Source organism: Myotis nattereri (assembly GCF_964212035.1).
Source record: "Myotis nattereri genome assembly, chromosome: X".
NCBI lineage: Eukaryota > Metazoa > Chordata > Mammalia > Chiroptera > Vespertilionidae > Myotis > Myotis nattereri.
Window position 1 is genome coordinate 144443993 of NC_138078.1, and position 18115 is coordinate 144462107.

General features: G+C 47.2%; 1 protein-coding gene across 4 annotated transcripts; it reads right to left on the reverse strand.

Moving 5' to 3' along the window:
• Positions 1-470: 470 nt before the first annotated feature.
• Positions 471-8715, reverse strand: LOC308536166 (melanoma-associated antigen D2). Of its 4 annotated transcripts, none has more exons than XM_081115241.1 (13): positions 8623-8715; positions 7044-7117; positions 6155-6649; positions 5244-5552; positions 5060-5123; positions 4731-4810; positions 4127-4221; positions 3350-3429; positions 3216-3258; positions 2816-2878; positions 1597-1711; positions 789-1243; positions 471-602 (listed from the first exon to the last, which is right to left on the reverse strand). In XM_081115241.1, the coding sequence occupies exons 2-12, from the start codon at positions 7086-7088 to the stop codon at positions 797-799; spliced, it is 1836 nt and encodes a 611-aa protein (XP_080971367.1). In that variant the 5' UTR covers positions 7089-7117; positions 8623-8715; the 3' UTR covers positions 471-602; positions 789-796. The 4 variants fall into 4 exon arrangements, with proteins under 4 accessions (XP_080971367.1, XP_080971366.1, XP_080971368.1 ...); XM_081115240.1 differs by lacking the exon at positions 8623-8715 and adding an exon at positions 8000-8478; XM_081115242.1 differs by lacking the exon at positions 8623-8715 and adding an exon at positions 7198-7361.
• Between the last annotated feature and the right edge of the window lie 9400 nt (positions 8716-18115).

The window sequence follows — 18115 nt, forward strand, 5'->3', positions numbered from 1 at the left end:
ACTGGGCATGAATCAGTCTTCAACATCTCCCTCTATTGGCTCCTACCTGTTCAAGCCTCTCTCCCTTCTTTCCCACGAAAATCCTCATTTGTTCTTGTATCTTCCTTTAGCTACCGACCTCTGTCTCCTTCCTGTCTCCTTCAAATTTCTCAAAAGGAGAGTCTATACTTGATGTCGTCTCCTCTATCTCTGCTCTCTGCTCCAGACTTACCCATTTCAGCGCTCTTCTTCAAAGTGTGTTTTCTGTGCCTACAATCCCCATGACTCTGCACCCAACCACAATCCTGCCTGCCCTCTAAACTAGAGATGAGGCCCAACCCATCCCAGAGTAGCATGCTAATCTCGCTCCCTTGAATCTAACAATGTCACCTCAAACTAAGCACAGATTGAGGTGGAAACTTTTCCAATTCATTTTTAAATGTAGTACCAAAATGTTACAGCCCATCCCCACAAAAAAAGCAATAAACTCAGAAATGGCAAATAGATTTAATATAGTGTGTCAAATTCAATTGATTGATAGTGACTGCCTAGAGTGCTGTGTTGAGTACATTTCTGAGGACGCACCCTGGCATGAAGAGAAAGGCTGCTGGGATTAGCAATATCTGCAATCACAAGTAAAAGAAAATTAGAAAGTCAACTGATAGCCACCAAACAGGAAGGAATACAATGTCAAAAGCAGTATTTTCCCACACTCTCCGTATGGTCCTCCGACCTTGGCCTTCCTATAACCACCCAGCTCATCCCATCCCTAAGAGCCCTGGCTGCCCTCACTGAATCTAAACATATACCTGAAATCTCACTTGTAGGAAAAACCACAGGCACCAGAGCTACCACTGCTGTTGGCACCAGTTCCACTGAGGCCAGAGAAGAGCCCAAAGGTGAGAGTGGTGGGCAGGCTGGCACTGGCACCGAAGCTGCCACTGGCGCTGGCACTGGCGCCGGCGCTAGCGCTGGCACCGGCACTGGCACCGGCACTGGCACCAGTGCTGGCACCACCACTCTCTTGGGCTTTGGCTTTAGCTTCAGCTCCCGCCTGGATCCGGGCTTTGGCCCAGGGTCCAATATCAGCTTCGTCCCAGTTGCAGGGCCCAGCAGCATTCTCAGAGCCGAGCCCAATGCCCATTCGAGCTCTAATCTCAGCTCTCGCCTTGGCTTCAGCTGCAGCCTCAGCCGCAGCCTTAATATCTGCTTCCATCGCCTCTCGGTACTGAGCTGCCCATTCCTTGGGATCCTTCTTTTGTACCTGAAACAGAAATAACAACCCTCAAAAGGACCGGAATCTGAGAGTGGAGTACCTACTAGATTCTAGACAACATGCTACACGCTGTATACAGTAGCAATACAATAAATACTTCTAGTCATTATGCAACTAGTATCCCATCTCTGCCCTGACATTAGCTCTGTGACCTCAGTGATCCCGAGTTTTCTCATCTGCAGGAGGACACCACCATGTTAGTCATAAGGATTAAATGATTCAGCTAAAGTGTTTGGTGCACTAAGAGAGGCTTCAGAATATTCATATATCAGCTGCAGGCTGCTCTGCCCACAGCCTACCCATGCTCTTGATATGCCAAGTTTGGGTAGTTCTCCAATTACCTTGCAGGCAAACTTGAGGACTTTCATCTTGCTGGTCTCATGGTAGGAGCGCAGGCCCCAGAAGAACTCATACTCAGGGGGATTGCTGTTAGGGACTCGGGCATAGTCCAGGTACCTTGAAAAGATAGGTTCGAAGCCTTTACGTCTAGGACCACCCATGGCCCACCCATGCATGGGCTGGGCAGGCTCTAGGTAGCACCTTCCCCACTAAATACTGCAGCTTTTCTTCCAGCATTGAGCCCTGTTCCATCCCTCCTGCCCAGCAGCCATGTGAAGGCACAGGGGGGGAAATATGTAGGGTGCTTGTGCACAGGAAGGCCACACGTTTGGCACCCCTTGTCACAGTGACCCCAGTTCCTATTGGGTGTGTTGTAAACAGAGGAGCCATTTCTTCAGGCAACCTGCTCTGAGCACACCCCGCCGCAGTGTCTCATCTGTGGCCTGGGACAGTCCACCACAGACAAGGGCTGTAAAGGGAAGACAGTCCACCAAGAGCAGCGCACTCCATACACACTCCCGACTGTGTGTGCATGTGTGCTAGTGCAACCTTGTGAGTGCGCATTTGTTTCCCCAGGATGAGGATAAGGTGGGCCCCTGGCCAGAAAGGCAGGAGGGCTGGGCTCCAGGCCTGAATGGGCCCCTTACCGGCTGGGGCCATGCTCAGACTTCTGTCTCTGAGCCCCAGGTTTAGCAACTGAAAATGGAGCTGGGATGACAGCACCTACTCTGCAGGGTAGTTATGAAAATGAAATGAGATGGTACATGTCAAGTCCCCAGCGCAGTAGCTAGCTGCCTACAGCTCCTATTTTATGATTGAAATTATACTATTTTAAAATTGAAATTAATTGCTACAAAGCCCTGGTTGGCATGGTAAAAAGAACCAACGCATTGGGACCTGAATCTTAAAATCTTCAATTTGCTACCTGTGTAACCATAAGCAAATGATTTCAACACTCTGAGCCTCAGTTTCCTCCTGTATGCAAAGCCGGTGATGGCAATCCCTCCCTTACAGAACTGCTCTGGGGCATATGTGAGAGTACATGTAATGGGTCAAGGAATATGTGCTCTTGTTGCCTCTATCACCTTAAAAACAAGCTCCCACCAGCACATACACACACACACAAGCACACGTGCACCCATCATAGCTCTATCACCCAGTTCTAAAAATTCTAAAATAGGCAAAATGTATGGCACACACCAACAGCAGATGGACACTTACTTCTGCTTCACAAACTCATCGGTAATGAGCTTCTTCACGTCCCCAAAAAGTGAGTGATGTATACTGACAGCAAAGAAAGAGATAAATAAATAAAATGAATGAATGAATAAATAGATAAAACGGGGCCATAGCACTTCCCAGATGTGTGCAGAGGCATTTCCAACGTGGAAGAGAGATTTCTGGCACAAGGAAACACCATAGAAATTCAAGAGGCAGTAAGCTCAAGGGAACAGAGTTCAGGACCATTTCCCCATCCACCCAGGTCAGAGTCATGGGCCCTCTAACCCAGTCCAACATCCCCGCCCGCTCCACCAGACCACCAGGCTGATGCGATCCTGGGACCATCCTCTCTTGCCAAAGGACAACACGGACAGCAAGTGCTGAGAGAGCCCAATCATACCCAGGGCGCAGCCCCAACTTGCGCAGCACCTCCCAGATGACAGCTGCAAGGGGAGGCAAGAGGAGAGGGACAGAAAATGAACATGTGGAATTCTGACCATGGCCACCCATTCAGCTGCATGCTCAGCCACTCACCCTCGCTGGACCGATTTCCATTCATGAAGATGATGCTAAGAAGCACCATGAGGAGACCCAGCTTGGGGGAGTCCTTGGTTCTAGGGGAACAATAGGACAGAGAGAATGTTTAGGTCCTGCAGCCATCTGCAAAAAACACACCAGCCAGCTCACTAGGCTAGCCTCTCCCAGATTCCTCAGGTATGGGAGAGTTCTGCCCAGTCTATGCTTCAAGCTCCACGTGACCCTGGGCAAGACACTTAGACCCCTGAGCCTCAGTCTCCTGTCCAGTGAAACGGGAAATCACATCCTCCCCTCCCCGGGCTGCTGAGAGGACAGAAGAAATCCCCCCAACAGAGTTAGACCCTGGCACTCCGCCAATGAGAGGCCCTTCTTCCTCTCACAGGCCCCTCAGCCACCAGAGAATTCACAGCCACCGATGCTCCTGCCCTTCGAGCAGCGTGACCCACCCACACCAGGAAGGCCTCCCGTGAGAACCACTCTATCAAGACCAGCAGGAGGAGACAAGCAGTGGCAGGGCTGCCTTCCTGGGAAGCTTCTGGACAGACAGACAACCTGACAGTAGGACTGCCCCACCCAGGCTTCAACACCCTTCAGTCCATCATAACCAGGCACAACTTTTGTGGGCAGGGTTCCAGCTACATGCGGGGGCTGGAACGGGCTTTCAGGCCTGTCTTTCCTGACTCTCTAAGGAAGTGTGGGACAGAAGACAGGGATGGGGTAGTGCCATGGACAAAAGCAGAAGCCTCCCTCCCACCCAGCCCTTTCCCAGCTTACGTTCCCAGTATGCCTGCATCAGTGGGTTCCAAGGTGCTGAGAAGAATGTACAAGTGGTCATTCTTATCAATTTCCTTCAATTGGATCCCAAATACCTGTGGATGGGGAGGAAAGCTTGTGAGATCATCAAATTCAGCTTCTTGAGCATCCCACAGCTCCCCATGTACCTAGGGTGCGTGTGTGTGTGTGTGTGTGTGTGTGTGTGTGTGTAAGACCGGTGAGTTAATGCATGTAAGCACTTAGCTATGAGGCCAGCACACAGCAAACAGGCAACAAATGTGCTATTGTTATCTACATCATCCTTGTGATTAGTAGGACTCTAGGGAGACTGAATGTGAATGAAAAGGAAGAGGTGAGCATCTGGAATACATTCCAGGACATGTCCAGCAGCAGAAGTCAGGACTAAGTTGAGTCCTAGCTGTGCTTTTACCACTGACTTGTTGTGTGACTTCTGGCAAGTCTATACACCTCCCTAGGTCACTGTCTGCCCAGTGATGGGACTGGGCTTAGTGAATCTCTGTGGTCCCTCCCCGAAGGGACATGTACACCTTTGTTTAATTCAAGGCTTCCCCATTGTGTCCATCCCCCAGGGCTGCCCCTTCACCTTCTCCAAGGAATAGCCTGCTCGTTCAATGATTTCAGGGTACACATCAGTGTATTCTTTGATGATGTCCTTCAGCATGTCTGCAAGGGGAGAGTGTTGCGAGCACCTGAGCTGAAGTGAAGCCAGGTGGCCCCCATACCCAAACTACAGACCCTTTGCCTACTCTGCTGTTGGTGACATAAACAGGTTTTGAGCTAATGAACAGAGATGCTCGCACTGCCAAATTAGAACGGTGGGAGGACAGAAGTAGGAACAGAAGAGCAAGGGATGTCCCCAGCACAGAGGGGGTGGAGGGTAGAACTAGGGGGAGGGAGTTAGTAGGACTCTACCTGCACGCTTGATAGGAATCTTTGTCTGGTCTTTAGCCAACAGGTACTTCACCAACTCGTTTGCCTAGGAGAGGAGGAAAAGGTATAAAAGTCAAAAAACATTTGCAGAAGGCTTGAAAGGTTAGCAGACAAGCAGGCAAGCAAGGCAGTGGCTAAGGCTGAGTGGAAAGGACAGCGTTCTTACCCTCCCTTGCAAAAGGGCCACATCCCGAGATGGTGGTGCTTCAGGCTCTTCGGATGCCTGGAGCTTGGCAGCTCTGCGGCGAGCCTTGCCCCTACGGGCCTTAGGCGACCTCAGGGAGAGCAAAGCTCTCCGGGCCCAAGCAGCCAAGCGAGTCCTTGATGCCCTGCGGGCCCAAAAGGCTATGGGGCCCCTTGAAGCCCTGCGGGCCATGGAGGCCATTAGGGCCTTTGAGACCCTTCGGCCACCTGTGGTTCCAGAAGCCTGACTCTGATCACTGCTGCCCTCCTCTTCCCCATTCAGATGCTTCACCTGCATCAACAGAGAGGAAGCACAATGGCACCAGATAAAGCAGATGGTCCTTTTTCCTCGTTCTCTCTCTTCCAGAAACCCCCTTTCATCCAACCCCAGTAGTAACAACCTGACTCACTAGACATTGGCCATGCTGAATCTTGGATTTGTCTTTCACTGGCTTTCAAGCAAGAGTTTCATCACTGAATCAGACCAGGAACCACCCAAGGGTGGAATCTGAAGCTTCTCCTCTTCCTCCATCTACCACTGGCTCTGCTCCTACCAACCTGGACAGCTTCATTCTATCAGTCTGGGAGTCCACTTCCTTCTCTATAAAACTGGATTACTTTTGGGATTTAAGAGATAAGCTGTGTAAATGTGCTAGCTCAAAGCCTAACACATGGTAGCTACTATGTCAACATAAACTGCATTACATTCAGATTACAGTTGTGTATTCCTGTCTCATCTTCCCCCAAATCTGTGAGCTCTCTAAAGATGGGAATTGCATCACAATCCCCACAGCCTTGATGAGCACAGGAAACTTTCTATATGTTTGCAGAACAAATGAACCAACTTAGAGAAGAGGAATTGAAAGGCAAGGACAGTTACTGAAGAAGTCTTACCTTTCGGGCTTTCTTGGCCTTGACCTTGGGCCGAGTATCCTGATTCTCCTGAGCCTGGGCTACTGTGCCCTCAGGCTCAGGTTCATCTGCCTTCGGAGCCTGAGAGGCATCAGCCTCAGTCTCCTGGGCCTTTGTATTGACCTTAGTATCAGCCACACAGCTGACCTTTTTGGTCTCAGTGGCAGGAGCTGTCACAGCCTGAGGGTCAGCCTTCTGCACCTTGGTGTCAGCTGCTGGACTCTTCTTTTCAGCTGCCAAACTCGGGGTATCAGTCAGCTTAGTGGTAGATGACTCCTTAGTGTCAGCTGCCTCGGGAGCTTCTGGGGTCTTTGAGACCTCTGTGGCCTTTGAGACCCCTGCAGCTTTTGAGACCTTCTCAGACTCAGAGACCTCTGGTGCCTTTGAAGCCTTTGGTGTCTCTGAGACCTCCAAGTTCTGGGTCACTGTCAATGCGGTTTGCGCCTTCAAGTCGCTTTCCTTTTCTGAAGTTTCAGCCTGCAAGAGAAAGCAGAGAAGCTCACGGGACTTCTCCCCACCCACAACCAGGCAAATCGCTCCCAAATCTCAGGCCTTCATTTCTCTGACCTATACGAACCCCTACTTGCAGCATGCTCTGAGTACCTCAGCCCAACAAGGCACCCCCTTCCTCTGAACAGGAACTGATGGCGGAAGAGGGATGCACCTGTCTTCTCTTCTTCCTCCCTTCCTCCATCCATCCTTCCTTCTTCCTTCCCATCCTTCCTCACTCCCTCTACTGGGGTGGGGGTCACCCAGGCAGGGAAGTGGGTGGAGAAGGACAAGGATAGAAGGGGAGGTACCAAGGGATTTGAGGCAGCAACAGGGGCTGAAGGGGAAAAGCAGACAGGGGGAGGACAGGAGGAGGTCTCACCTGGGAGCGGGTTGGACCCGTACCAGTCTCGCTTGTGTCAGACATGTCTCAAGTTGGCCTGGCAAGAGCTGAGCCTGAAAGAGAGAAGGCCTGGGTCAAGGGGAGAATCCACTGAACGTCCTCTCTGCTGTTCTGCTGGGAGACTAATCCTCACCTTCCCTAGGGCCCCTATCCCAAACCCCTCCCCCACCCCCAACGACTCTGTTTTCAGATTCTGTAATCCACAGCGTCGAGGTCTCAATTCTCTGCAGCCGCACCCTCCCCTTTTCCAGGAAGATGTGCCAGCGCGGCAGCTCTGAGGACCCCGCCCCTTTTCCCAGTGCACCCACCCCCCAGCCGCAGGTCGACAGTGCGCATGCGCGTCCGCTGCAAGCCCCATCTCAGCCCCGCCCGCTTTCCCAGCACAAGCCCTCTCTTTGATGTCCATCGTGCGCATGCGCATTGGGCAGCTGGCCGGCTCGGTGCGGGCCCTTCTCTGCACGCCCCTTTCTAACGATCCATAGTACGCATGCGCAATAGTCGAGGACTCAGTCCGGTACCCTTTCCCAGCACACGCCTCCCTCCAGGTCCGCAGGAGCAGTAGGTCCCGCCCCCTCCCCAGCGAGCCTCCTTTTTCAAATTGTCACACTGTCCGGTGGTCCCGGCTCCTCCCCTACTCACACGCAGCCCGAGTACACAGTACCGCCTGGTCCCGCCCTTTTTCATAACACGCCCCCCTCCAAACAGGCCAAGCACATCTTGGTTCTGCCCCTTCCCTGAAACACCCCCTCCTCAAATCAGTATCGAGCTAGTGATTCCGTCCCGGGCACAGCCAAACCGGGTCCAATCCCCTCCCTTCCCAGCCGGATGGATCCAGAGCAATCCGGTCCTTCGGGCAGGTTTTCTCGAGATTCCCCAGAGGGTGGGGCTGACCCCTACCGGGCTCCGATCCAGAAGAGGGCCCCGCTGCTACTCACCTCGTCCTCCTACAATTCCAGAGTGCGTCCACTCTCTCCGAGCCCCTCCGAAACTCGGAGACTGCCCTCCCCCCTCCCGGCCGGAAGTGGTCCCGCCCCTTTCCGCCTCCCTAGGGGGCCTCGGTCTCAACCAGTCTGCCCTTCCCCCACTCCCTGCTCTTCATTCCTTAAACCCCCCTCCGTATTCCCTCTGCCTTGCTTCCTGCTCCCTATTCCCCAACGCATTCCCTATTGACCCCCATGGAACTCTTTATTCCCCTTCTTACATCCCCCTCCGTGTTACCTCTGCACCCCTTTCCCCCGTATTCCTTAACCCTTCTCTGCATCCCATATTTTCTTCTCTGGATTTGCACTTCCCCTCAGAATTCCCCTTCATATTCCCTGTCCGCCATCCAACATGCCCGGCTCTCCGTTTTTCTCTCCCTTCTCCGCCAGTCTCTGCTCCCCAGTCCGTGCAGCCTACTATTCTCTAAGTTCTCCTGGTTGCCTACATGCCACGCCAGGTCACTCCTCGCACAGCTGCAGGGATGCAGTCATAATTGCCCACCTGCCTGGCTACAGGTTCGAGGGAGCTGGAACCACCGTGTGGCTGGCCAGGAAACCCCAATCTCAGCGTCCCTCACCTTGTCCTCGAGTGAGTCCGGGATGCGTCTGCCCTCTCTGAGTCCCTCTCGAAGTCTCAGCCTCCTGGACTACAGCAGCAGCCAGCCCAGCCCAGCCCAGCCCCTTTCCGCAGCCCCCTGCCACCCCCCTTCTCCTTCCTCGGGGGTGGGGCAATGAGGCCCCGCTCAGGGTTGTCTGACGCCAAAGCTCGTGTTTATGCCACTGTACCAGGCTCGGTCTGAAGCCCTTCCAACCAAAACCACTCCCTCAAAGCAATTCATTCATTGAATGTATTTATTTTTATATCTTTATTCTTTCTTATTACAAAGGTAATGTGTTGTTGTGAAAATTCAAATAATGCAGAAATATTTAACATACCAATGAAAGGCTATGCTTATCTCCCAGAAATAACCGCTACTCACATTTTGATATACATTCTTCCAGATTTTTTTCTGTTGCATATATTAATTTGGGTTTTTTGCCCACAAAGGGTACACTATATCTACTGTCCTGAGACCTGTATTTTTTCCAGTTATATATTCTAGTCGATTTTCCACATTGCACATTTTTTTGACAGCTGCATAAATTTATCTTGTATAGATGTCCCATAATTTATTTAACCAGTCCAAGATACATGAACATTTATATTGTACCCTCCCCTCGTTTTTTTTTTGTTTGTTTTTTTTTTACTATTACATGCTACAAGGAGCATCCTTGTATTTGTATTGAACTTTTGTTGTTGTTGTTATTTATGGTATTTTTTTGGCTGACTCAAATGCCACAAAAAAGTCTTCCATTTTGAGACAAAATTTGTCAACTTCTTCTCAAAAGGTACATGGAATAGCATCCCCACCAAATGACATCTCTCATACGTTTGTGTGTCACATATATTACAAATATTTGTCATGTTATTTATGATTGTCTTTGCTATACAAAAGGGTTTCATTATTATGCAGTGAAATGTATCAGGTTTTCCTTTATCACAACTGGAGTCTCCTTCATGCTTAGCGGTGCTTGCCTGCTCCCTATTCCCCACTGTTTTATTCCAAGCACTTTTATGGCTTTATTCTTTACATTTAAGTGTTCGATCATTGCAAATTTTGTTCTGTATAAGGATTCATCTCTTCCAAATCATGGCAAGCCTTAAATGCCAAGATAAAGGCTTTGGTTTTGATCCTGAGAGCACTGAGAGATTATTGAAGGGTTCTAGGCTTGGATATGGCATAGACTTAAGTTTTACAGAGAACACCCTTGCTGCCTAACCCATAAGGAGCATGGATTAGATGACTTCCTGGAAAGAGGGACAGTAGTCATCCAGATAAACGATTGTGGTTTGACCTAGAGTGGTAGCAGTAGAGATGGTGAGAAGTGATTGAATTCAGAAGATCTTAAAAATAAAAAATAAAAAAAGCAACAAGACTTTATGAATAATTAGATGTGGAGAAAGGGGTGAGGAAAGTGTCAAAGGGAACTCTTGGAGATCTGACTTGAGAGATCAAATGTGTGGATGGTAATCCCTTTCACTGATATATGGAATATGAATGTAGGGGGAACTAAGCATTGATTTTGAGGTATCTGTGGGACATCTGAGTGGCAATGTCCCACAGGCAGTTGAATATACATGTCTGAAGTTCAGTAAAGAGTTTTGGCTGAGGTTATAGAACTAGGAATCATCAATATATGAATGGTCCTTTAATCTATGGGGAAGGGCAAGAGTACCTGGGAAGAATGTGTAGCCTTAGAGGGGGCCCAGGGAAGAGCGCTAGAGACCAGCAGCAGCTACTCTATAGGTGGAGGGAAAGGAGCCTGTGAGAGAGACGGATAAGTAGTGACCACGAAGAAAGGGAGAAAGGCTGGAGAAAGCCGTGTCACCAAACCAAAGGGAGAGAATGTTTCAAAAGGAGGGAAGGGTCAGTAGTGTTGAATGCTACCAAGAGGTCAAGAAAATGCCTGAAAAAATATCTAGGGTTTTACTAATCAGGTAGTGGTCTGGTCTCTGGTGACTTCGGAAGGGATTATTTCAGTAGGGATTTGTAGCATAGGTTGCTAATTGATTACCCCCAAATCCCTTCTCCTCCCCCTCCTTAGTAATAGAATATCTAATTTTTAGCTGGACACATAGCCTTCTGGAATTAAATGGATGAGGGCAAGCCCAGCCAACGTGGCTCGGCGGTTGAGTGTTGACCTATGAACCAGGAGGTCACGGTTTGATTTCCTGTCAGGGCACATGCCTGGGTTGCGGGCTTGATCCCCCAGCGTGGGGTGTGCAGAAGGCACCCGATCAATGATTCTCTCTCATCATTGATGTTTCTCTCTCCCTCTCCCATCCACTCTGAAATCAATAAAAATATCTTTTTTAAAAAATAGAGTAGGACGAGGGTCACACCCTAAGAATAGTGGAGTAGTAAACTAAAAAGAATCTGGATCTCTACCAATTTCTTGGTGCCACCCTACCAGCTTTAGACTACCTACCTCTGGATTTCTTTTAGGTGAGATAAATACATGTATGTCTTCTTTAAGCCATTGTTATTTGGGAGTCTGCCACGCAGCAGTTTCCTGATTGAAGTGGGTTGAGATGTGAATGGCAGGTGAGGTGTTCATGACAATGACTGTAGACTACTCTTTTCAAGACGTGCCTCAGCCCCCAAAAAAGAAAAAAAGAGGCCAGAAATGCCTCTGCCTAATTTCAAGGCTTTCCAAAAATCTAGCCCTAACTAGTTTTCCAACCTTTTTCTTGCTGTTTTTCTGACCACTATCTGTATATTCCAACCAAGCAAAACAACTATTATCAGATTGCCCTGCCTTCTCTTGCTTTAGAACCTTTGCTCACATGATTTCTTCATCATGGAACACACTCTGTGACATCTACCTTCTGTTTCAACCTCCACCATTTTTAAATTCCGCATATTTCAAGTAGCCTTTGGGATCATGGAGTAACTTTCAAGGAATGCAGACTCGGGACCTTAGGAGATAATGGATGCAAGGGACTCAGGCAAAAGCTCAGTCCAAGTCCATTAGAGGGGCATTTCCAAAGATTTTCAAAGCTAAACTTCCCAGTCCCCTCTCAGTGCCACCACCTTTGTAACACAATATTATAACCACCCTTACCTGATGTCCTGGGGGGTCAGAGAACAGGGAGAAAATTTGGGAGAAAAAAAGACAAGCCCAGCCAACTTAGGGCAGTGCTTGAGAGTCGACCTATGAACCAGGAGATCAAGGTTCCATTCCTGGTCAGGGCACATGCCCGGGTTGCGGGCTCAATCACAGTTGTGGAGAGTGCAGAAGGCAGCCAATCAATGATTCTCTCTCTCCCTCTCCCTTCCTCTCTGACATCAATAATATTTTTTAAAAAAGAAAAATGTGCTCACAATCTTCACCCTTTGACCAGACCTTTGACCTCCTCCCCCTTATAAATTCTTGGAATCTTTTTTTTTTAAATATATTTTATTGATTTTTTACAGAGAGGAAGGGAGAGAGATAGAGAGCTAGAAACATCGATGAGAGAGAAACATCGATCAGCTGCCTCCTGCACATCCCCCACTGGGGATGTGCCCGCAACCCAGGTACATGCCCCTGACCGGAATCGAACCCGGGACCCTTCAGTCCGCAGGCTGACACTCTATCCACTGAGCCAAACCGGTATCGGCAATTCTTGGAATCTTTTAAAAAAAAAAAATTATTGACTTTTTACAGAGAGGAAGGAAGAAGGATAGAGAGCTAGAAACATCAATGAGAGAGAGACTTCGATCAGCTGCCTCCTGCACACCCCCTACTGGGGATATGCCCGCAACCAAGGTACATGCCCTTGACCGGAATTGAACCTGGGACCTTTCAGTCTGCAGGCTGACGCTCTATCCACTGACCCAAACCGGTTAGGGCAAATTCTTGGAATCTTTTGACCTTCAGCGTCTACCCGTAAACTCTGAAGAACCTAGATAACTGAGTCCCAGACTGGTTTCCAGCAGCCATAAATCAGCAGACAAATACCCGAGATCATGTAGATCCTACATATCAACTAAGGGAAAAGATGAAAAGCTAATTTATCACAGGCAGCTCTGTTCAGAAGATAAGGAAAGACGGAGTATCAGGGGATGAAAGTGCCTAATCCCAGGACATCCAAGATTTCAGAAGCCTGGAGCTTAAATAAGAAACCCAGAATATCCTCACCACCAATCCTCTTCTAACACATTTCCCTTGTCCCAAACTACACAAAATCAGTAAGGCTAAGAGCAGGTGGTAATAGTTTCCTTCCAAGGTTTCCTACCACATCTTTGGGCATTTAAGTCATACAGCACAGGGCCTCAGACTTTCCTGTGCTTCATATTTCCTCAGCCATTCCCATGATTGGGAAAGGCCTAATTGCCCCTCTCCAAGGCCCCACTCCTCATCACTGTTGGGCCCTTTCTCCCCCCCCCCTCAACATACAGTGGGTGCAGCTCCCCCTCCTTTCCATTTCCAGACTCCTATGTCCTCTCTTGAGCTTGGTAGAATCTCATTTTTTCCTCCTTTTATGTGCAGGGCAATTAAATTAATTTTGTGTCCTCTAAGCTCTGAGGGCTATTATTCCACAGCAAAAAAAAGACTACATGTTAAACTAAAGGCACATTGTCCATAGATAAGAAAACCAGCTCCAGCCCTAATCGGTTTGGCTCGGTGGATAGAGCATCAGCCTGCGGACTGAAGGGTCCCAGGTTCGATTCCGGTCAAGGGCATGTGCCTTGGTTGCGGGCACATCCCCAGTAGGGGGTGTGCTAGAGGCAGCTGATCAATGTTTCTCTCTCATCAATGTGTCTAACTCTCTATCCCTCTCTCTTCCTCTCTGTAAAAAATCAATAAAATATGTTTAAAAAAAGAAAAGAAAAGAAGAAAAGAAAAGAAAACCAGCTACCCACTTTTGGACCAATACTCCTTCTCCCCTGCTCTTTGCACATTGAGTTCTTCCTCAGCACACGTTTGTGAAGTACATTCAAACCATTCAACAGACACTGAACACCAACTATGTCTAAGGGACCTAGTGAATGACAAAGAAATGACTTGAATCCCATCAGGGTGATGTCAGATACTAGAGCCTTCACCACTACGCTCTACTGCCTCCAATGTTTTAAGTCCCAGCATATCCTTTCCAACTCTCTTCATAAACATATGTGAGGTACACTATAGTATGAATTTCTTCTGTGGAGGCAAGTCTAACTGGATATCCACATACACATTTGGATATTGTCATAAAGTGTCATAAGATATATAATGATTTTGTTGTTGTGAGATAAACATAATTTTTAAAGATTTTATATTTATTAAAGTAATGTGTGTACAGGGCAACAAATCAAACAGGACAGAAGAGCCTATGATAAAAACCAAAAGTCCCCTGCCTTGACCCTCCCCTTCTCCATCCTACTCTCTCAAAACAAACTTTTAACTGTTCTTGTTTTTATTCTGCTGACTGTTCCCTTCACAACTCTAGATAATATGTATATACTTTGTTTCTTGGTTTATAAAATTTAGACAATGGCCTATTGATTCCCCAGTATGGCAATGAGAATTTTGTTGATGTACGCTGCCTTACTTTTCCATTCACTCCACTGCTGTATTTAACACGGAGATTTCTGTTTGTTGTTTTTTATTATTTTCATATGGGAAAAAGCGCCCTCAAACCTCCATTCTTTATGCCACCCATTTTTAACAGATAATGTGGACTGCCCACTTTTTAGGACAAGGATATCAGGGCCACTGCCCTCCCCATGCCAATTCAATGAGCCACATTGTCAGTTCATCTTTCCTTTACATGGTCCAAGTTATTAACATTTACATCTTGTTATGCAGCCATGGCCAGGTTTTTCGTGCTTTGCTCCAGGTTGACTCTCAAACATGAAAACCAATAAACAACACCTACATTATCATTACTATGTAAATATCTTTCAAAGTCCAGCCAAGTTGTGAGCCAGGAATACACTTCCTTCTCTTCAAATCCAACGTCACAATTTTTGATCCTCTCAAAGAAGACTGTTTCCACCATCAAGATCAAAAGGAATCTCAATTATATTCCATCAGCTTCTTATAATCATTTTATATTTTATTTTGCTTTATATTTGGACCATTATTTTCTTTTTTTAATATATTTTTACTAATTTCAGAGATGAATGGGGAGAGAGAGAGAGAAACATCAATGATGAGAAAGAATCATTGATCGGCTGCCTCCTACACACCCCACACTGGAGTTCGAGCCCGTAACCTGGGCATGTGCTCTGATGGGGAATCAAACCATGTCCTCCTGGTTCATAGATCGATGTTCAACCACTGAGCCACGCTGGCAGGGCCTATTATTTTCTTATGGGGGGGGGGAGAGAGAGAGAGAGAGATTCTTAAAGTCTTTTTTTTTCTTGAATCATTGGCCTGCATTTTATTCATTCATTTAACAAATATTTATTGAGTGTCTACTATGGACCAAGGCACTCTTCTAGAAGCTGAGAATATATCAGTGAGGAATACACACATTCTTACTCCCATGGAACTAATATTCTAGTGCGTGGAGAGAGGGAAAAAAAATATATATATATATCATGTTGAAATGTGATAAATGCTATGGAGCAAAATAAATCCGTGTAAAGGGATGGGGAATGCCAGAAATGGTGGAAGTTACTGCCATTTTAAATAGGTTGGTCAGAGAAAGACTCGGAAAAGGTGAGAGAACCTGGGGAAAGAACATTCCAAACAGAAAGAACAGTCAGTGTGAAGGCCCTGGAATGGGAGTGAGCCTGGCATGTTTGTTTTTTCTCATGCCTGCCATTTTTGAAGAACATAAAGGTCAGGGTTGCCAGAGTAGTGGAGGAAGGCAAGGAAGGAAGGAATAGCAAATGAGGATAGATAAGTAATGGGACTTATAGGGCCTGTAAGCCACAGTGGATTCCACAGGAGGGATTTTTTTTCAATGACAGTTTATATTCAGTATGATTTTGTATTAGCTTCAGGTGTACAGCATAATGTTTAGACATTTACATACTTGAAAAAAGTGTCATTCCCCCCTCCCCCGCCGTGATATTTTCAGTATCCACCTGGCACCATACATAGTTTATTATTTCGTTTATATGTGGAATCTAAAGGAAAATATAAAAGAACAAACAAAACAGAAACAGACTCATAAGTACAGAGAACAGATTGATGGTTGACATGGCGAGGGGTGTTGGGGGCCTGGAGAAAAGGGTGAAGAGATTGAGAAGTACAGATTGGTAGCCACTACATAGTCATGGGGATGTAAAGTACAGCATAGGAAATAGGAGGGTTTGGAGCAGAGTTAGGAGAGGATCTGGCTTGGGTTTTAAAAGAATCCCTCTTGTTGTAGAAATATACTGGTTGGGGGTGGGGGGCAACAAAGAGGGAAGCAGGAGGACCAGTGAGGAGGCTCCTGCAATGGTAATTGCTTGGGTTGGAACCGCTGTTTCCTGGGTTTGCTGTTCTGGGCACTTGCTCTGGAGTTTCTTCTTGGGCTTTGGAAAACTAACTTCTAATGTGCTTTTGACAAGTTGTCCTTCATTTTTCTCTCTTCCCTCCGTCTAGAGTTCCTATCATTCAGATGTTAACCTGCTGGATTAATCTCTATCTCAAATTTTCTTTCATTCATTGTGTTTCTTTAGTTTTTGCCCTACATTCTGGGAAATTTCCTTAATATTACTTCCCAGACCTTCTGTTAATTTGTTTTTAATTTCAGCAACTTCTTTTCCATTTCTAAGGAGTCTTTCTCTTCTCTGACTGCAGCTGTTTTGTGGACTCTAGTTCTTGTTTCACTCATGTTATCTTCTTGGTTTTGTTGAAAATATCTTTTTTTCCCTGAAAGTCTCTTTTGTTTCCAAAATTCCAAAATCGCTCTATTTGTTTCTTTTAATCATGTTGCAGGTCCCCTTAATTTTTCTGAGAATGTTTGGTTATCTCTTCCTAGTTAAGGGGAAAGGTAGCCAATGTGGGTTTCTCTGCTACTGTATAATCAAGGCTATTTTCTAGCTCCGGCTCTCCCCCATGAGAAAATTCTGATAGGAAATTTAGTGTAGACTTGAAGGAGGTGGCAACAGACAGATAATGAGTCGACCAAATACCAGAATGAGAAGGCTTTGTTCTGTGGTATCAAATGCCATAGAACAAGTCGGAGTGTTCCCTGCACAGTTTGCAAAATGTCATTAGAGATTGTGCTGAAAGTAAGTGCTGTAGCTGCATGTGCCCTATGTGGGTGGAAAAGGTAGGGGATAGAGGTTCTGATTGATGCTGATGTCCTGTGTGCGGAACTTTGAGAAATTTCCACTTTCTCAGCTCTGTTCCCCACCGTCACCTCCCACAGTACCAACAGACACAGTCCAGGGTATCTCTTGATTCCCAGAGACAGACTGATGAATAGCAACCTGGCATTACCCAACCTCCCTCCCACCTAGGTCTCTGGAAGGAAAGGGGGTGTCCCATACTTTTTAAAAAAATGTTTTTATTGATTTTTAGATAGAGAGGAAGGGAGAGGAAGAGAGAGATAGAAAGAAACATCAATCGGTTGCCTCCTGCACGCCCCCTACTGGGGATCGAGCTTGCAACCTGGCTATGTCCTCTGACCGGGAATCAAACTGGGACCTCTTGGTCCATGAGACCACTCTCAATCCACTAACCCACACCGGTCAGGCACATCATATACTTTATATATCAATCAGGTCTTATCCCACTCTAGTCCTAGCAGCTGATATTTACTGAACACTTACCATGTACCAAGCACTCCAAAAATAAAGCCTCAATTTTCATAGCAACTTTATGAAGTGGGTGCTATTATTATCCTCATCTTATAGGTGAGGAAACTGAGGCTACAGAGCAGTTAATTAACTTCAATATTATAGTCAGTAAGTGGCAGAACTGAGATTCAAATCCAGATGGTCTGAATCCAGTACTTCTATTTGGAACCACTCTGTTATATTCCCAGTCTTGCCCAAGCTTGTCTTGGCCACTGACTATTCTGGAGACTGTAAGTCTCATGCCTGTGGGACCCCTAATTTTTATGGGACCCTAAGTAAGTCCCTCCTGTCTCCAGGTTAAAGTCAGAGCCAACAAAGACCAGGATTGTGGCCTTGCCCCACCAACCCCTCTCTTATATCTGCTACCTTTTTAAGATGATCAATGTTAAGTGACCTTTCTCTGGCCTCAGTTACTGGGCTCCTGTGGATGTTTATAGGAAAGAAAACCCCACCCTGAGCCAACATAGCAAACAGACAGACCCAGCACTCTAGCATGTTTAGTTTCCATTCATCTTACAGCTGGATGAGGGGAAAAAGGGAGGCATGGACTGGCCCCTCTCCAGGCAAGATGCCAGCCCCAGCTCTTGGACAATCCTGACTTATGTGGGCCTCAATGCTACATTCAGAGACTTCTCCACCCTTCAGGATAGTCCCTCCCTCTCAAGAGAAGGGATACCTGGAGGTTTAAAAGAGCAAGAATTTGGACATTGGGCTCAGACCTTCTGGACGTGAACAACAGACCCAGGCCAGAGGTGGCATC